Here is a 16,246-nt window from a genome sequence, read left to right as displayed (position 1 = left end):
ACAAACGCTCCAGCATTTAAACTACGCTTCAGCATCATTCAACCTTCTGGCATGGAAGAACAAACAATCAACAACAACAACTTCTCCAACCAGAACCCTGCTCTCCCCAAAACTCCAGCAGCTGCCTCGCCAGCAATCGAGCCAGAATCCCCGCAAGAAGCCGGCATATCAACTCTTCCATCTTCTACTTCATCTGCCCCTCACTACACAAGCCACAACTTCGTCTAAACTTATGACGCCGGCGATTTCAAGCCACCGGAGAGAAGCCGAACTCACAGATCACCTAACGTTAACGGTCCACTTTCGGTAACGTGCATGCTTTAAAGGGAAGTCTGGCGAGATCAGCGTGAATAGAACGCTTTAAATGAAGAACTCACCTCTCAGCCTCCCGCTGGTCAGCAGATCCATAACATTTCGACAGCTGAAATAGTTCGAAGGCAAATGACAAGGCAATCGAATCCATAAACATTATTCCATAACACCTTCATTCGTCGATATACATCCATGAAAAGGTGCACTGATATCCAAACCAGCTGCTGGTGAGAGTGGAGCCATACTTTCACGCATAAACATTGTAGCGATCTGATCTACAAATGGCCGCCGGCCTTTGCACTCTGAACTCTTGACCGTGACTCCAAGGAGCCAATAGCTTAAAGGGGAAGTATCACCATCCAATGAGCTTTCCAAAACTGGAGACGGTCCCGCCTTCTCTCCCGACAAATTCATGAATGGACTGCGTGCAGAGACTGAATCCGGCCAAATAATCATGTTGAGATTACAGACATGTTACTTATCATGGATGGAGTAAAGCCATGATAAACATTACATTTACACAGTTCCTATTAAGTGGCAACATCGTTTTTTAAGTTTGATGTAGGCAGTTGATATATTTACATTTTATTAATATTTATATATACATATATTTAAAAAAAAAAAAAAAGTAAATAAAATTCTGAAATGAGTATTACCCAGCAAGTGATAGACAACCTACACATCAAGCAGTATCCCTTTTGTATCATGCCAATTGTGACTCTCATATCAATACACCTGAACGTCAGTCAGTTTATAATGAAAGTAAGAAAACAATTTCCTGCTCGACTGCAACAAACAAGAGGAAGACATTTCTGGCCATGGAGTAGCCTTTCATACTTATACTTTGTGTTAAATACATTCGAGTTTTAAAAACTTCTATATCAGTAAGGGGTTTAAACTCCACTCCATCATCATCTCACCAGCTCTCCAAGAGGTTTCCTGGACTTCCAGCATAGAAACGCCCCATACGCTCAGTTCTCCTTCTAATTACCACCCTGCAGGAGGACAAATGCCCACTTCTACAACCCTGGCACATTGTGACATTAAGTATTGGAACATGCATTAACAAAGGCGCTTCCATTCACAATCATCCATACACTTATGAAGACTCCTCCCACGAATATCAGCCAATACAATTAATCATGTCTGCTGTACATGTGCCATGTTGCTAAGATTTCATTTCTAATTCTCTCTTGTTTTCCATTTTAGAGTTCAAGACTGCCAGCTCCTGAAACTGCCCTCATTCAACCCATCACACTCTTCATCCATTCCTAATGCATTTACACTCTTCGCAAAGATACTTTCTGCCTATACAGCCCACACCCTTGATACCATATTCACATATCCCCCCCCCCCATTTACTCTTCATATCACTATTGACAATATTTAGCACTCATAACGCTTCAATGCTGACTATCATTTGTACTTCCGCTATAGCAGAGTCGCTCCGCCGAGCCTCATTCTCCTTCTGCACCCCCCCCCCCCCCTCTTCTTCCCATTTATAGATGACACAACCGCCCTGTCACACGATTCTGATTTAAGAGATGCTTATAGCAGTTCTTTGCTCCACAGGTATCCCCCAGATCAACTCTCAGTCACTCTTACACAGGGTGTCTCCGGAGTATCAGAAGGTGTTGGGGGCTGATAAGTCAATATAGAGGAGTTTGAGGGCTTAAAGTATTAGAAAGTCTTAGATTCCTTTACAAGGTAATACATTTATTGTTGTACAAGGTATCAACGTATGCTAAAGTTTGACTGTATTCAAGCCGTGAATATCAGGATACTAGGTAGTTACGTAATCAGTAAAATTCTACTAAGGTTTGACAGCTTGCTGCTTGTTTACTGCAACACTATCAGTCTGCAGCTCTATAGGTGACAACCTGTCGAATCGGCTAGATTTTAATATACATGTGTCTGTATTCGAATGTTTAGTTGGATTCATTTGTTACATTTTAATATTTAGTAAATATTCCGTAAGATAATTCTCGCCAGTTTTTTTGATTGAAAATTGTGATAAGGTCCTTAAATGTGTGGGAAAAGTATTAAAGGTGTTGAATTACTTCTCTTATTCCTGTATACTATGTTTCAGAATATGAGCAGCCATCACAGAAGTACAAAGGGCCTTCAAGACATGCGTCCTAGCCACTGGCCCCCCAAAGAAGCCCAGATGGCTCTTGTCAGCCATAATCCCACATCCACTCAAGGGCGAGGGTGTGACCCAGCCACCTTCTTCTTTTTCTTCCTTCTAGCCTGAGTAACACTCAGTTTCCTCCCCCAGCCACATAGGTAATTGGAGTTTCATCCAAGCCCCCCGTCACCCCGCCACCCTGGCCGTTTCCGCTGGAGTCTTCACAGCCCCCTCCCATTTCCCGACTCCTGCCGGACCCCGCCCCCCTTAAAGCTCTGACTTCCGCAGAAGTGTTACCCCGAGCTACGACCCCCGCAGGGGTCGTCTCACCGTCCCTTCCAGGCCTTAGCAATCTTTATTTATATATATATATCTATATACACCTGTACATAGATATATATTTATAATAGCGCTGTCACTCCCCCGCTCCATCTCCTAACGGAGTGTTCCTCGAGCACCTAACTTATCCCGTCACCCTCTAACAGGAGTCTTCACTGTCCAAATCCCCTTTCCCAGACTCCTGCTAGAGTAGGCCAGCTTGCCCTGTTCCCCGGGCGCCGACCCCCGCAGGGGTCAGTCACTGCCCCCCCCAGGCCACTGAAACTCATTATATATGTATATCTATGGACCTTCGTTTATAGATATATATTTATATAGAGCGCTGTCACTCCCCGCTCCATCTCTAGTCGGAGTGTTCCACGAGCATCGACTCCAGCAAGAGTCTGGCCAAACTTGCCACTCACCCTCTAGCAGAAATCTCCACCGCCCAAATCACACTTCACGATTTCTGCTAGAGATGGCAAAATAAAAAAATTGCTGCACCCAACTCCCGCAGCGCCCATTCTGACTCAGAAGTCTCCTGATCACCCCCTCCAGGCCTTAGATTATCCCATTATATATATATATATATTTATATACTCTCTCATATATACATATATATTTGTATATAGCGCTGCCACTTCCCTGCTCTATCTCCGTTTGGAGTGTTCCTCGAGCATTTTTGACTCTTAATGAGCCAACCCCGCCCACCCCTTATGGCCCCCCTTCACTAGTCTCCACCCAACCCCCTCCCCCGCTCTGGCTTCCACAGGAGTCAGTTTCAAACTTTGCTCCAACTGGAGCCCCCTACTCTTTCTTCATTCCTTAATTACTATATCCAGCAGCCGGATATAGTAAAAACTTTCTAGCTTTTTGGGGGAAATTCTTTGAAATACTCGGCTGCTGTCCCGAGCTAGAGGCATTTTTTGGGGAGCGATCGAGACCTACCTGATCTCGGTTCTCCTGATATGCTTCTAGACCGGGCGGGAGCCCTGGGCTCAAATATCTCCGAGCTCAGGGTTCTCTCCCGGGACAGCATGCCAAACCTGCTATAAGTGCCAAGCATATCTAAGTGGGAACTCTTGAACTGCTGCTTGTTTTTGATGTTGCAAAGTTATTGCAACATATTCAAGAAACAATCCTTAATGGAAATTATTATATTTAGAATTTAGGTGTTAATTTGCAGCTCTCTGTTGAGTATCAGAATAAAATCTGGATGGTGTTATTCCATTTTAAATTCAAGCTCTTAAAGAGATCTTAGATTTTTGAGTTTTTAGTAGTTCTTCTACTCTGCTGCTATTATATCCCTAGTAAGTAATGTGGTTTTGTCTAATTCTCAGCCCCACGGAGTTACGGACTCCGATCTAATAGTGAGCATTTCCGACTCATTCTACAAAATGTGTCTATATGGGATGCATTTATCTTTCCCTCAACACTTCTAAAAGGCAAATAAGAATTGACTTACCCCAGTAGTTGGAAGAAGAGAAACTCAAACCTCTTTTCGGAGCATTTCATTCGCATATCACACTGAAAAGACATCACTTGCCTTAATCTTTCTGGGAGATCACGGAGGGACGGTCACCAACTGTAGGAGTCCATCTATTAGCCCAATGACGAAACTGACAGCATGGTCGAAGGTTTAATGCATGTAAGCCTTTTCTAGAGCTTCTGAAAAGAATTTAATTTATTAGAATTTATTTTTATTAGTTTTTAAGCCACGAATTTAATCTGACTCCAATTTAATTGATCCTAAAATTTAGATTGTATTTCTAATTGTAAGAACGGATCACACTCATCATTTATGATTTAATTTAGAGTTTTGATATTTTCTGAGGTCTGATATTCTAATTGTACGTTCATTAGGGACCAACATCGCTCAGAGTTCCACGCCCCGGGTTTGCGCATCTTCTCACAGACAATATGTCGACACTCTGAAAATAGTCAGAGGATGCAGGATTAACTATATTTGAATAAGCTGGTCGCAATAAATCTTACCTAGTCTTAAAAAAACAGATCCTTAGCCAAGCCCATACAACTTTCTACTTCCAGTGGTTGAATGACTAAAAGGTCTACATGTTATCGGCACGCTATGGCTAACAATAATCAAATCAAATTTAGCTGGGTACAATTTATACCATATGTTTTATCATTTCATATTTTATCATTTTATACAGTATTTTGTTATTAATTCAGTTGTAACCATAGAGAATTATTGTCATTAAATCATCTCATTTTCAAGTATTTGTTAATTACTTTTGATTTAACATCAACATTTAATTGTTCCATATTGCAATACAATACAATCACATAATATCAACGCTCTCCCACATTTATAGCTATTAATACTGCCCTTATTTCTGTTTTTGGTATGAGATTGCAGAAGAATGGTTTGACTAGAAATGTACAGTTTTTTACCATCATGCTGATTACTTTTTAGTAGCTCGGCAGAACTACAGTTCAAACCGCTGTGGTTACAGACCGTTCTTACACTGCGGTCACACTAGAGTTTGAGCATGCAAAATTCTGTTGTACAGTGCTGCGAAAAAGGGCAGGATTAAACAAGATGATTAGACATAAAAAAGTGAGCGATTGGTCCATATTTTACATTTCTGTCCAGAGAGGTCATGTTTTGATCTTTGCTTGGTCTTACACAGTCAAGTGATGCGATCAGAGCAGGTCAAAGTTCACCAAGCTTAAACTTTGCAACACAGTGAACTGTAAAACTTGATCCACGAACTTGCAAATCCGGTCTGACGCATTCGCGTACGTATGAATAGAAGTCTATGGGGAGAAAAGTCCAGTGTGACCGCGGCTCAAGTGCAAGTAAATGGTTTCTCTCAAGTGTGGATCATAATGTGTAAATTAAGGGATGATAACAGACGGAAACTCTTCCCACACTGAGTGCAAGTGTTTTCAGTGTGGATCCTCATGTGTTTATTAAGGTGCGATGAACTGTTAAAACTCTTCCCACATTGAGAGCACGTGAATGGTTTCTCTCCAGTGTGGATCCTCATGTGGTGTTTAAGGGATGATGAGTGACTGAAACTCCTCCCACACTGAGTGCATGTGAATGGTTTATCTCTCGTGTGGATCCTCATATGTTGATTAAGGTATGATGACTTACTGAAACTTTTCCCACACTGAGCGCAAGTGAATGGTTTCTCTCCTGTGTGGATCCGCATATGTTGATTAAGGGATGATGAGCGGCTGAAACTCTTTCCACACTGAGTGCACGTGAATGGTTTCTCTCCAGTGTGGGTCCTTATGTGTTGATTAAGGTGTGATAAGCAGCTGAAACTCTTCCTACACTGAGTGCACGTGAATGGTTTCTCTCCAGTGTGGGTCCTTATGTGTTGATTAAGGTGTGATAAGCAGCTGAAACTCTTCCCACACTGAGTGCACGTGAATGGTTTCTCTCCAGTGTGGATCCTCATGTGTTGATCAAGTTGTGATGAGCTGCTGAAACTCTTCCCACACTGAGTGCAGGTGAATTGATTCTTGTCTCTCCTTTTCAAAATATCATCAGTCTGTAAAAGAGTTTTTTCCTCAATTTTGATATGATGTTCCCCCTCTTTACTCCCCTCATTCTCTTCAATTAGGTCTGAAATAAATAAATAAAACATTAGTTTTCATTAAAGGTGCAGTAGGTGATCTGCCAAAATGCTCATCGGTTAGCATATTAGCTTTGGACGGCAGCAGAGGGACTTTGTTTCAAAGTCACGCCTCCTGAAATTGCGAACGTGCCCACTGCGACACGACAGCAGACAACCCACTAGCTCATGTCATTCGCCAGTTAGAAGTGTACATAGTGGTTGGCCCGGTGGCGTGCAGGAATTTATTACTTATTACTAAGCCACACTTATTACTAAGCCACAATTACAAGCCATTTCAGAGCGAATATTCAGACTAGCACGGTAAATAGTATAGGGAGCGCGTCACAGGCTGTCATTGTTCAGATATGACCCAATGTGAATATAAAAGTAGATCCAGACTGAATAGTGCTATTTACTGATGTTTTTTTTTTTTTTTTTTTTTGTTAAAAGTAAAAGGACCTTATCAAACTAGTAAAATCTAAGTAAATCTAGTAAAATAGTTAAATCAATCTTTCACCGAGAGATTTCAGTGGCTGAACAACAGGTCTGTGCATAAAACCCATTCACAACACACTCTACATCAGCTCTGCATCAAGCTAAAATAGTTTTAAAACAGAACATTAACCTTCTAACGGAATTACTTCAGTAATGGTGTCGTTCTTCCTCCAGCGTGCAGAAGTAACTCCAATATTGATTCAGGAGTTTAAAAAGTTTCAATTCAGCATTTGATTTCGGCGAGAATGTAACTGTCTTGCGTGCACGCGCGGCGGTAGGGCTGGACGATTTGGCAAAAAAAGAAAAATCTAGGTTTTTATAAAGTTTGACCGATTCATGATTTCGATTTAAATTTTTTTTAATTGTGTAACTAGTCAACTTAAAACATAACAACATGACTGAAGTAACACTCTCTTTATAAGTAACTTGAAAAACCATCTGGTTTATGAATATTGTATTTTTTGCAAGTTTTGCTGAGCCTGGGAAAGATTGGCTGTCAGCTCGGTTTTGACTTTGTCTTCTTCTGATTGAATGACAGATTGCAATGCTGATGCCTTTTTCTTAAAAAGATACAGTGGAAGTAAAGGAACAAGGAAACTGTAAAGCCTAATTTAACCTAATGTGTGAAGCTGTGGACGTATAGCAGGAGCAAATAAAAGCACCAGATGTGTGTCTAATATAAAATAATATATTTAATCTATTTTTCTTTTCCCCCCCTTTTAAATATCGATCATTTGATGCACTTTGCACCACTCTCTGTATTATGCGGCCTGATCTGTCTGGTTTTCAACTACACTGTAAAAAAATTGCTGTTAAAAAACGGTCAGATTCTACGGTAAAATAATGTTTTTTCACTAAAACAGTAATATTCTGTTAAAAACAGTGCTTTCTGGGTAACATTTTTGTTTTCGAGAAAGTAACCAACTGCAGAAAACTGTGAGCTAACAGAGTTCAGATTTGACATTTTGAAGTCTGTGTTTGAAATCACACTTTGTGTCCTTGTTCACTATTTCATACACTAGTTAACTAATATAGTTTACCTGACAGTTTTAATGAACACTAATGAGTGAATTCAGACACTGATGAACACCTGCTGTTAATAATTACAATTACTGAAGAAAATAAACAAGAAACACAAACAGTGACTTGAGTTACAACATTAAATAAAATCAAATCAAATAAAACAGCTTCAGTCTCAGCAGAGGATCATTAAACAACTCCACAAACAACAGCAGACACACTTATTACTGACTGATTTGACTTCCATACTATTCTCATTGAGATCCAACAGAAATTAAGGTGTTTTTTGTGTCACCGTAATGGAGTGAGGGGCTGGTTTAGTTGGGCTCTTCACCCTTGAACTTATTAATTCAGACTCTCCAATTACTATAATAAAGATTTAACAAAATGCTTGTATTGTAGCAATCAAGTTGGAAAGTCAATAAATAGAGAAATCTATTTGTCTGAAATTAGTTCTAATAAATGTTTTGGTATAAATCTGGAAGAAGGGCCTCATGCAATAGATTTTATGCTTAGTTGCAGGTATTAATTTAATTATTGAGAAGTGGAAACAGAAAAGATACTTCCGTAATTACTTAACAGTTAATAAATAACATACAAAAACAGTTCAGTTATGACAAATACACACTCAGACCTCATGAATCTGACCTTGTATCTCAACAATGGTAACATCTCAAATGGTTCATGCTGCAATGCATACTGGGAGTGGCACTGTACAAATATCCCAGCATGCATTGCGGTATAAATAAATGTTGTATAATGGTCTAACAGTTTTCTTTATTTGTGTTTGATTCTGCTGTTGTTTATGTTTAGACTTTCAGTTGCCTGTTTGTGAGTTAAACTGTTAATTTTGTTAGTTGTCACCATTATTGAGGTTCATATGCTGATTATTGATGTCTCTTTGAGTGCGATTTACACCATAGAGCAGTGTTATTGTCCAAGATATTCTTAAAAACTTCCAGAAATCATTGCCATATATAGACATATAATGTAAAACAATAGATTTAACATTGAATAGGAGCAGTAAATTTTATTATACTAAATGAGAACAGACTCTGCCATTTAATAGCAACATGAACATCACCAGATCTTATTTAGGTTTTTGGCTGGCTTGCCACAACAAAGGAGCTTTTTAAACAAAGTTCTTAACTATTGCAGCAGCCAAGATATATAAATGTTAAAAACGACAGGGCTAAGAGCCCAACTAAAGCAAACTCTGTTCTCCATGATGGTGACGTAAAACTTTCACTTTTTTCTCAAGAAGAACTTTAGTAGATGTTATACAAAAATACATGTATTAAGTAATAAGTGTAGCTGGTGATGATGTTTGTAGAGTTGTTTAATCATCCGCTGATCATTTAAATGATTTAATCATTTGTTGTTCTTCAGGTTATTTCATTATAAAGCTGTGACTAAAGTTTTGTATGTTCTGTTCTTGTTTTTTCCCTTCACTATTTCTTCATTTGTTCATTGTTAATCCTCAATTATCATTTAATTAGTCATTTAATTAATTAATTCACTTCAGCTTTGCTACATGTTTCTTGAACACTCAGTAGTGTGGACACTTCAATAAAAACTGAAGTATATGCTCTGGGGTTTAAAGGGTTAAAGGTGTGAGAGGTAAAAACACAGTGTAAAAATGTATTTTAACAGTAATATACTGTTAATTTACACAACGAAAATAGACTGTAAAAAAACAGTAGATTGCTGGCAACCACAGCTGCCAGTAGATTACTGTTAAATCAAGGAAAAAACAGTATTTTACTGTAAAACCTGAAGCTAATTTCTTCTGTGTGTCACCGTTGTGGAGGAGAGTAGAGCCAGTGTATGAGTAAAAGATGAACATTTAACTTCTGACGTTAATTTGCATGTTTCTTTATTTAAAGATAGCGGCTGTTTAGTTGCTGATGCAGTCAGAATCTCTCTGGTGATTCCAGATTAACATGTATGTGTGCTGTTGTGAAAAATAAGACATTAGAGTTAAACCGAACTTTTCTAATTAACTAAAATAAGTTATCATTATAAGTATGCTTCTAAGCATATATAGCACATTACTTCATAAACTCATTCAGCAGTCGACCAATTTGAGGCAGTTGCTTTCAGTGAGCAAAATGAGTTCACTTGAGTATTGTGTAAATCAATGTAGTCCATGTATTTTTACAGCAACATACTGTAAAATAACAGTACATTGCTGGCAACTGCAGCTGCCAGTATTTTACTGTTTTTTAACGGGACAATTTTTAACAGTGTACATCAAGCTGTTAATATAAGGAGATACAATAGAACATGACTAAGTTAACGTTAACAAAGTTTATGCTAAACAAACTCGTTCACCATCATTTTTTAACTTATGCATTAATATGTTTAGTTAACATTAACAAAGATTAATTATTGCTTAACAGATATCCTGTTCATAATTAATTCAAGTTAACTAATGTATGAACTAACATTTATATGCGAAACGAAATATACTAAATAAATATTTGTCACGTTTGTAATGAAACATACATACACTGAGTTACGACATTTTCTAACAGTGGAGAATAAATATGATGCTCCAGTTCAAAGAGACAGTAGCTTTTGTCTGGAAACTAACTGAAGATTAATGGTTGCCGAGAATGTATCCCAGTCTGTTTGCAGGCCTACTGTACACCTGGCCATCATCTACAGACAAAAAGCCTGACTTTAATGGTACATCAATGTATATTTTCCAAAATACACTGGCCTTGCGTTGCCCTTTACAACTGTACAGTACTGATGGCCGACAGCTAATGTTAGTTTATCGAGAGAATTCAAAAATATCACTGACTAGACAGAGTTTAATACTAGCAGTCGTAACATATTTAGATGGGAAATATGTATGGTAATACACAAGTTATTATACAGTTTCAGTTAACCTACCTTGAAGAAGACCTGCTGCTCGCCATAGCTCGCTCCTGTCACAGAAGGCAAGGCAGTCCATTCCAACCGCTCGAAAATGTAATGGGCGAGGCCAACCGGTGACCTCAATCAAGATGACTAATAGAATAAGGTGTTTCAGAAGATCCCGCCCACTGAGCTGCAGTTTTCAACTCGCAAAACTTTTCAACTCAAAAGCAAAAATTTTAGATTCGCAAAAAATGAAACAAAACCGAAAGCAAAATAAATGAGCACACAATGCATTAATCTGGTGGTAACCGCATAACATGGCAATAGTTTAGTTTTTGCAGTGTGAATTTTTTTAAATAAATGTTTTTTTATTATTTTAAATCTTTAATTTTTTAATTGCATTCTACCTAGTTTTGGTCAAACTTCATATGTTTGTTTGAGTAATAAAGACACAAACTCACAACTCACAAGCAAAATCTTTCAACCTGCAAGCAAAGATTCTTGATGTGCAATAAAAGACAGCAGAAAAGAGAGCAAAATTAATGAGTATGCAATGAAAATTGTGGTAACTGCATAATAGGACAAGTGTTTATTTTTGCAATCCAAAATATTTTATTATCATTGACATAAGTTTTTTAAATAAAAGTGTTTTTTATTTGAAATCTTTAATTCTTTAATTACAACATACTTAATTTTACTTTAAAACTAAATATTTTTGATTGAATAATAAAGAAACAAATCTAGCTCCATACATTTCCACTGTTGGGCTAGTGCGAGCCAGGGCTTTTATCGGGCCGGGCTGAGCTAATAGTCCGAGAGCTTGAGCAGTGAGGCTGAAATTATGTCGCGTTTCCACTGTCAGGCCAATGACTCGCAGTGCAGAATGCAAACCTATTAAATGATGTATACGCATAGGCCTATGTAAATTTATTCATTATATTAGTTTACTCGCTGGCCGACTGCTGGCATCGTGCATCGAGTGGTCTCGCCACTAACAGAGGGATGACCGAGCGCACCAGCCATAATATAAAATAAGAAGAAGGTAGTTTTGCTTTCGCTCACCCAAAAATGCTCTGTTTGCACGATTTGATTAATATCATCATCTCCAAATACTTTATAAATAATATTTCAAAATCCTCCATTGTTTATTGTTTTTAGAAAATAGCTTTTTTTCCAGATAGGCCTTTGTAAAATGAAAGTTAAAAATGGCTTGAAACCGTTTAATTTATTTGTATTATATATATACCTAAATTGATATAGCTTTTATTTTATATTGGTTTATTTATTTAATGTTTTTATTATATACAATATTTCTTTAAATTATTTTAATATAGCTTAGGCTATTTTGTCTAGATGTAATATGATATTATTGTGTTGAGTTGATACGTAATTTGTACGTAACAGCAGCAACGTATGTACGTAACATATTTTATATTATCTCCAAAATAAATATACCCAGCCGTTCACAGCATCTGCAGAGCAGTGAAGTGAGCACTCGTTCGTCGATCTCTCACACACACATACACGCATTTAAATATTTTTTATGTGAAGGCGTATACAAAAACTTTAAATGAGGAACGCGAGAAAATTTCTTTTTTGATTTCAAAGTGTAAAACAAAGGTTAGTTGTGTTAAATGATTCAATTTGATTGGTGAGTCTTATGTTAAGTATGATTTGTGTTTTCACCATGCCATCAAAACTTGTTATTTTCAGTTTGCAGTGCTCTCTAGTCAGCAATTGGCCCCCAAATTTGGTAGTGTGTTAACATGCACTAGAGCACCTGTGCCAGATTTCAGCACTGTGTTTAGTATGCAGTCTAGACAGTGAGCCACAGTTATAGTTTACCCCAAAAGTTGTATTTGTTTTCTATTTACTTAGCCTCAAAAGGTTGAAAACACAGTTTTTTCTTTTTAGCACAAAATAAGATATATATTTTTAAAATGTTACAAACTGGTAGCCTGTCATGACTACCAGCGATTCAGTGGCTGCAGATATACACATAATTTTAAGATGTCGTTGGTCTTGTCACTTCTAATTTCTAACTTGTGGCTTTTATTTGTAGCTTAACAAGGAAATACTTGGTTATGCTTCAGAAGAATCTTCATCAAGATCAGATATCAGTGAGGATGATTACGTGCCAGATACGGAAGAGTCTGACAGTAACACTTCAGAAAAAGTAGAGAGTTTAGTAAAAAAGATAAGTAATAATAAGAAAAAGGTAAAGTCAACTTCAAATGTTCCAGCATGTAAAAAAAGACGTGCGTCTCCTTCACAATCCTCTGTATCTGACAAACAGGACACTTCACTTCAATCTTCTTCATCAGGAGAACATGAAGAATCACATTCACCCAATAATCTTAATGTGAATGTCATGATGCTCAAAAAAAAAAAAAAGATGGAGCCAGACTATATAACAAAAAGTTTTACTGCCTATTCTGCTTCAAACCATTCAGTAAAATCGCACGTCACCTAGAGTCTAAACATAAAGATAAGCCAGAGGTGGCAAGAGCGATTACTTTTCCGAAAGGCTCTAAAGAGCGAAAAATACAGCTGAGTTTGTTAAGGAATAAGGGGAACCGATGTCATAACGCTCAGGTACTCAGTGAAGGAAGAGGAACGGTGATTCCTAAACAACAATCCACTGCACCAGTAAATGCAAGTGATTATTTGCACTGCATTAACTGTTCAGCGTATCTGAAGAGAAAATCGCTATGGCGGCATATGCAAAGATTCCAGCTGAGCCAGAAAATTAACAAAATGAAGCCAGGGAAAACTCGTGTTCAGTCACTTTGCTCATATGCTGAACCTGTTCCAGACAGTATAAGTGAAAGGTTTTGGAAAATGGTGCTTGATATGCATGACGATGAGATAACCCATCTTGTCCGCAAAGAGAAAATCATACTGAAATTAGGGCAACATCTCTTCAATAAGCATGGCCATGATGTTACGAAGCATGAATACATAAGGCAAAAAATGCATGAAACTGGACGTCTTGTCCTCGAAGGGAAAAAAAATGGTAAGCTGAAGGAGGTGTCTGATTTCTTTATTCCAGCTAATTTCCCTTATGTTATTCAAGCAGTTCACAGTGTAGCTGGCTTGAACGAAGAGACAAGCACATTTAAAACACCATCTTTAGCACTGAAGTTAGGGCCCCACCTCAAGAAGATGGCCAGCATTATTGAGTGTGATGCCATGATGGCAGATGATAAGAATAGTCTTAGCAACATGCAAGCCTTCAAGCAAATATGTGACACTAAATGGAGTGAGTGTGTGTCATCCCAGGCCCTTCGTAATTTGAGTGAAGTTAAATGGAACTGTCCACAGCTTCTTCCGTTTGCGGAAGATGTGAAGAAAATGCATCAGTATCTTGACTGCCAAAGTAAGGCATATCAAGCAAGACTTGAGGAAGAACAAAGTATGAAGCACTGGGCAGAACTTGCCAAAGTCACGCTTTGTCAGGTGATACTATTTAATCGAAGAAGGGAAGGAGAGGTGTCTAAGATGTCACTTAATTCGTTTACATTAAGGGACACATCCTCAACTCATCCGGATGTTGAGCTTGCTCTGTCCGATCTAGAGAAGTCACTTTGTAGTCATTTTCAAAGAATCGAAGTCCGAGGAAAACGTGGCAGAAAAGTCCCCATTTTACTCACTCCTAATATGGTCGTCTCAATGGAGTTGTTGGTGAAGACTCGCCGCAGCTGTGATGTGCCAGATGAGAACGTCTTTATGTTCGGAAGACCCCAAGCTCTCACTTTCTTCAGAGGATCTGACGTCATTCGTAACATAGCAAAAAGCTGTGGAGCAAAGCACCCCAAGGCATTGTCCTCCACCAAACTGCGAAAGCACATGGCCACTATGTCCAAGGTGCTAAACTTAAAAGAGAATGAAATGGATAACCTCGCAGATTTTTTAGGGCATGACATCAGGGTCCACAGGCAATATTACAGACTTCCTGAAGGCACATTGCAGCTAGCAAAAATTAGCAAAGTCTTGATGGCCATGGAACGAGGACAGCTTTCACAGTTTAAAGGACAGAATTTGGATGAAATCCAGATTGATCCCCAAGGTAAAGTATTCCCGGGTTATTACCGGGAACACCAGCATTAGTTATAGACAATTGTTGAATGTTATTCAAAAGTTGTTGCCTAATAATTTTGTCTGTTATAGAGAAACTTTTGCTGGACAGTGATGGATCCGAGTCTGAAAATGAGATTGAGTCAACTGGAAATGGTGCCTCACCTTCAAATTCAGCAGGTACTGTATGTGTAATGTGTGTTATTTGTTTTGTGCTTAGCAAGGAATAATGACCACAAACATAGTAAAATAAAAGCAAATGTATGGTTTATTGTCATGTATTGTCAGTGTTAAGGCTTGTACATGTCATGGAAGAAAAGTGAAATGAAACTCAGTATTAAATCATGTTTGCTACTCTCCATAATAATGTCCTCCTGCTGACATTGTTGTTGCTGTTATGTTTATCATACAGCTCTTGGTGTTTAGACACCAGTGAAAAATGCAGCTCCATGACTCTACTTTGGCAAAACCCAACAAAAAAGTAACGGCAAAATGAAGCAAAAAGAGGAACTTTGAACAGAATGTGAATGTGAGGTGCTGTTTTCGGAGGTAGACCAGAGAAAAACTGTTTTATTTGCAAGTTTGTCCTCCAGAATTAATAACAAAAGAAAAAAATAGAGTGGGAGAGTTTAGCTGATGCGGTTAACAAAGTTAGGTCTGAACATCGCACTGAATGGAGCAGGTAATCATTATTGGCCTGTTGCTTATTTTAGAGTCTTTGTGTTCAGGTAGTGGTATTAATCTAGGAGAACACAGAAAACAATGAGACCAGGAGACAAAGGCACCAGGACACAAAGAACCAACAACAGCAAACAGGTAAGTAGCAATGGGTGAGTCAGGTAAGTTCATTGGTGTGAACCGTAGATCAAACTCTGGGTAAGAGCAGAGTGACTGTTAATAAAAGGAACTGATGAGGGAGCGCAGAGGTGCGATAAAAATGTAAGCAGGGGATTTTAATCGGATTGATTAGGATTCAGGTGGGGAAGGTGGCTGTGGTGACTGCCTGAGATTACAGTCTTCTCCAGAGGAGGCTCCTGATACCCTTATGTGATGTTGGGGACGGATGGAGCTGATGACATCTTTGGCCACTGGCATCCACTGTGCCACCAATACCAAGCTTGCAGGAGCCAGAGGGTCTTCTACTGCCTGGGTGTCCCAGTAGGTTGTCATCTGTGCACAGAAGGGTTTGTAGGCAAAGATGTTATAAGACCGCTGTGATGTGCTGGCACTATTTGGCCAAGTTAAGGGAGTTAATCAGGATGTCTTCAATATAGACAATAACAAAACAATGGAGGAACTCACAAAACACCTTGCATAATGAAAGATGGCTGGGAAGATGGAGAGTACATACAGCATGACCTGGTACTTGCAGTACCAAAAGGGTTGACGAAAGCTGTCTTTTACATCTTCCAGTCGGTAAGTAAGGCAACTGGAC

The 16,246-nt window shown here is 38.7% G+C and overlaps 2 protein-coding genes across 3 annotated transcripts in view; one reads left to right on the top strand and one right to left on the bottom strand.

Annotated features, from left to right (window-relative positions):
• LOC101884513 (uncharacterized) overlaps nt 1-16,246 on the top strand; it is a 195,753-nt gene that overhangs the window by 175,821 nt on the left and 3,686 nt on the right. Inside the window, exons 1-2 of one of the 2 annotated variants that reach the window (XM_005165458.6) lie at nt 12,797-14,803; nt 14,905-14,991. The exons of the other annotated variant lie outside the window; for it this stretch is intronic. Of the exons in view, the coding sequence (XP_005165515.2) occupies nt 13,456-14,803; nt 14,905-14,991 (1,435 nt within the window). The 5' untranslated portion in view covers nt 12,797-13,455. Of the gene's footprint in view, nt 1-12,796; nt 14,804-14,904; nt 14,992-16,246 lie in introns of those variants that run through there. 2 annotated transcript variants of the gene reach the window in all.
• Nucleotides 4,882-11,301, bottom strand: LOC141381839 (uncharacterized). The gene is made up of 2 exons (XM_073948943.1): nt 10,768-11,301; nt 4,882-6,359 (listed from the first exon to the last, which is right to left on the bottom strand). The coding sequence occupies exons 1-2, from the start codon at nt 10,826-10,828 to the stop codon at nt 5,596-5,598; spliced, it is 825 nt and encodes a 274-aa protein (XP_073805044.1). The 5' UTR covers nt 10,829-11,301; the 3' UTR covers nt 4,882-5,595.

Source organism: Danio rerio, chromosome 4 (genome assembly GCF_049306965.1).
Source record: "Danio rerio strain Tuebingen ecotype United States chromosome 4, GRCz12tu, whole genome shotgun sequence".
Classification (NCBI taxonomy): Eukaryota; Metazoa; Chordata; class Actinopteri; order Cypriniformes; family Danionidae; genus Danio; species Danio rerio.
Note: the sequence above shows the minus strand (reverse complement) of the source record. Positions and strands in the feature narration are given on the sequence as shown.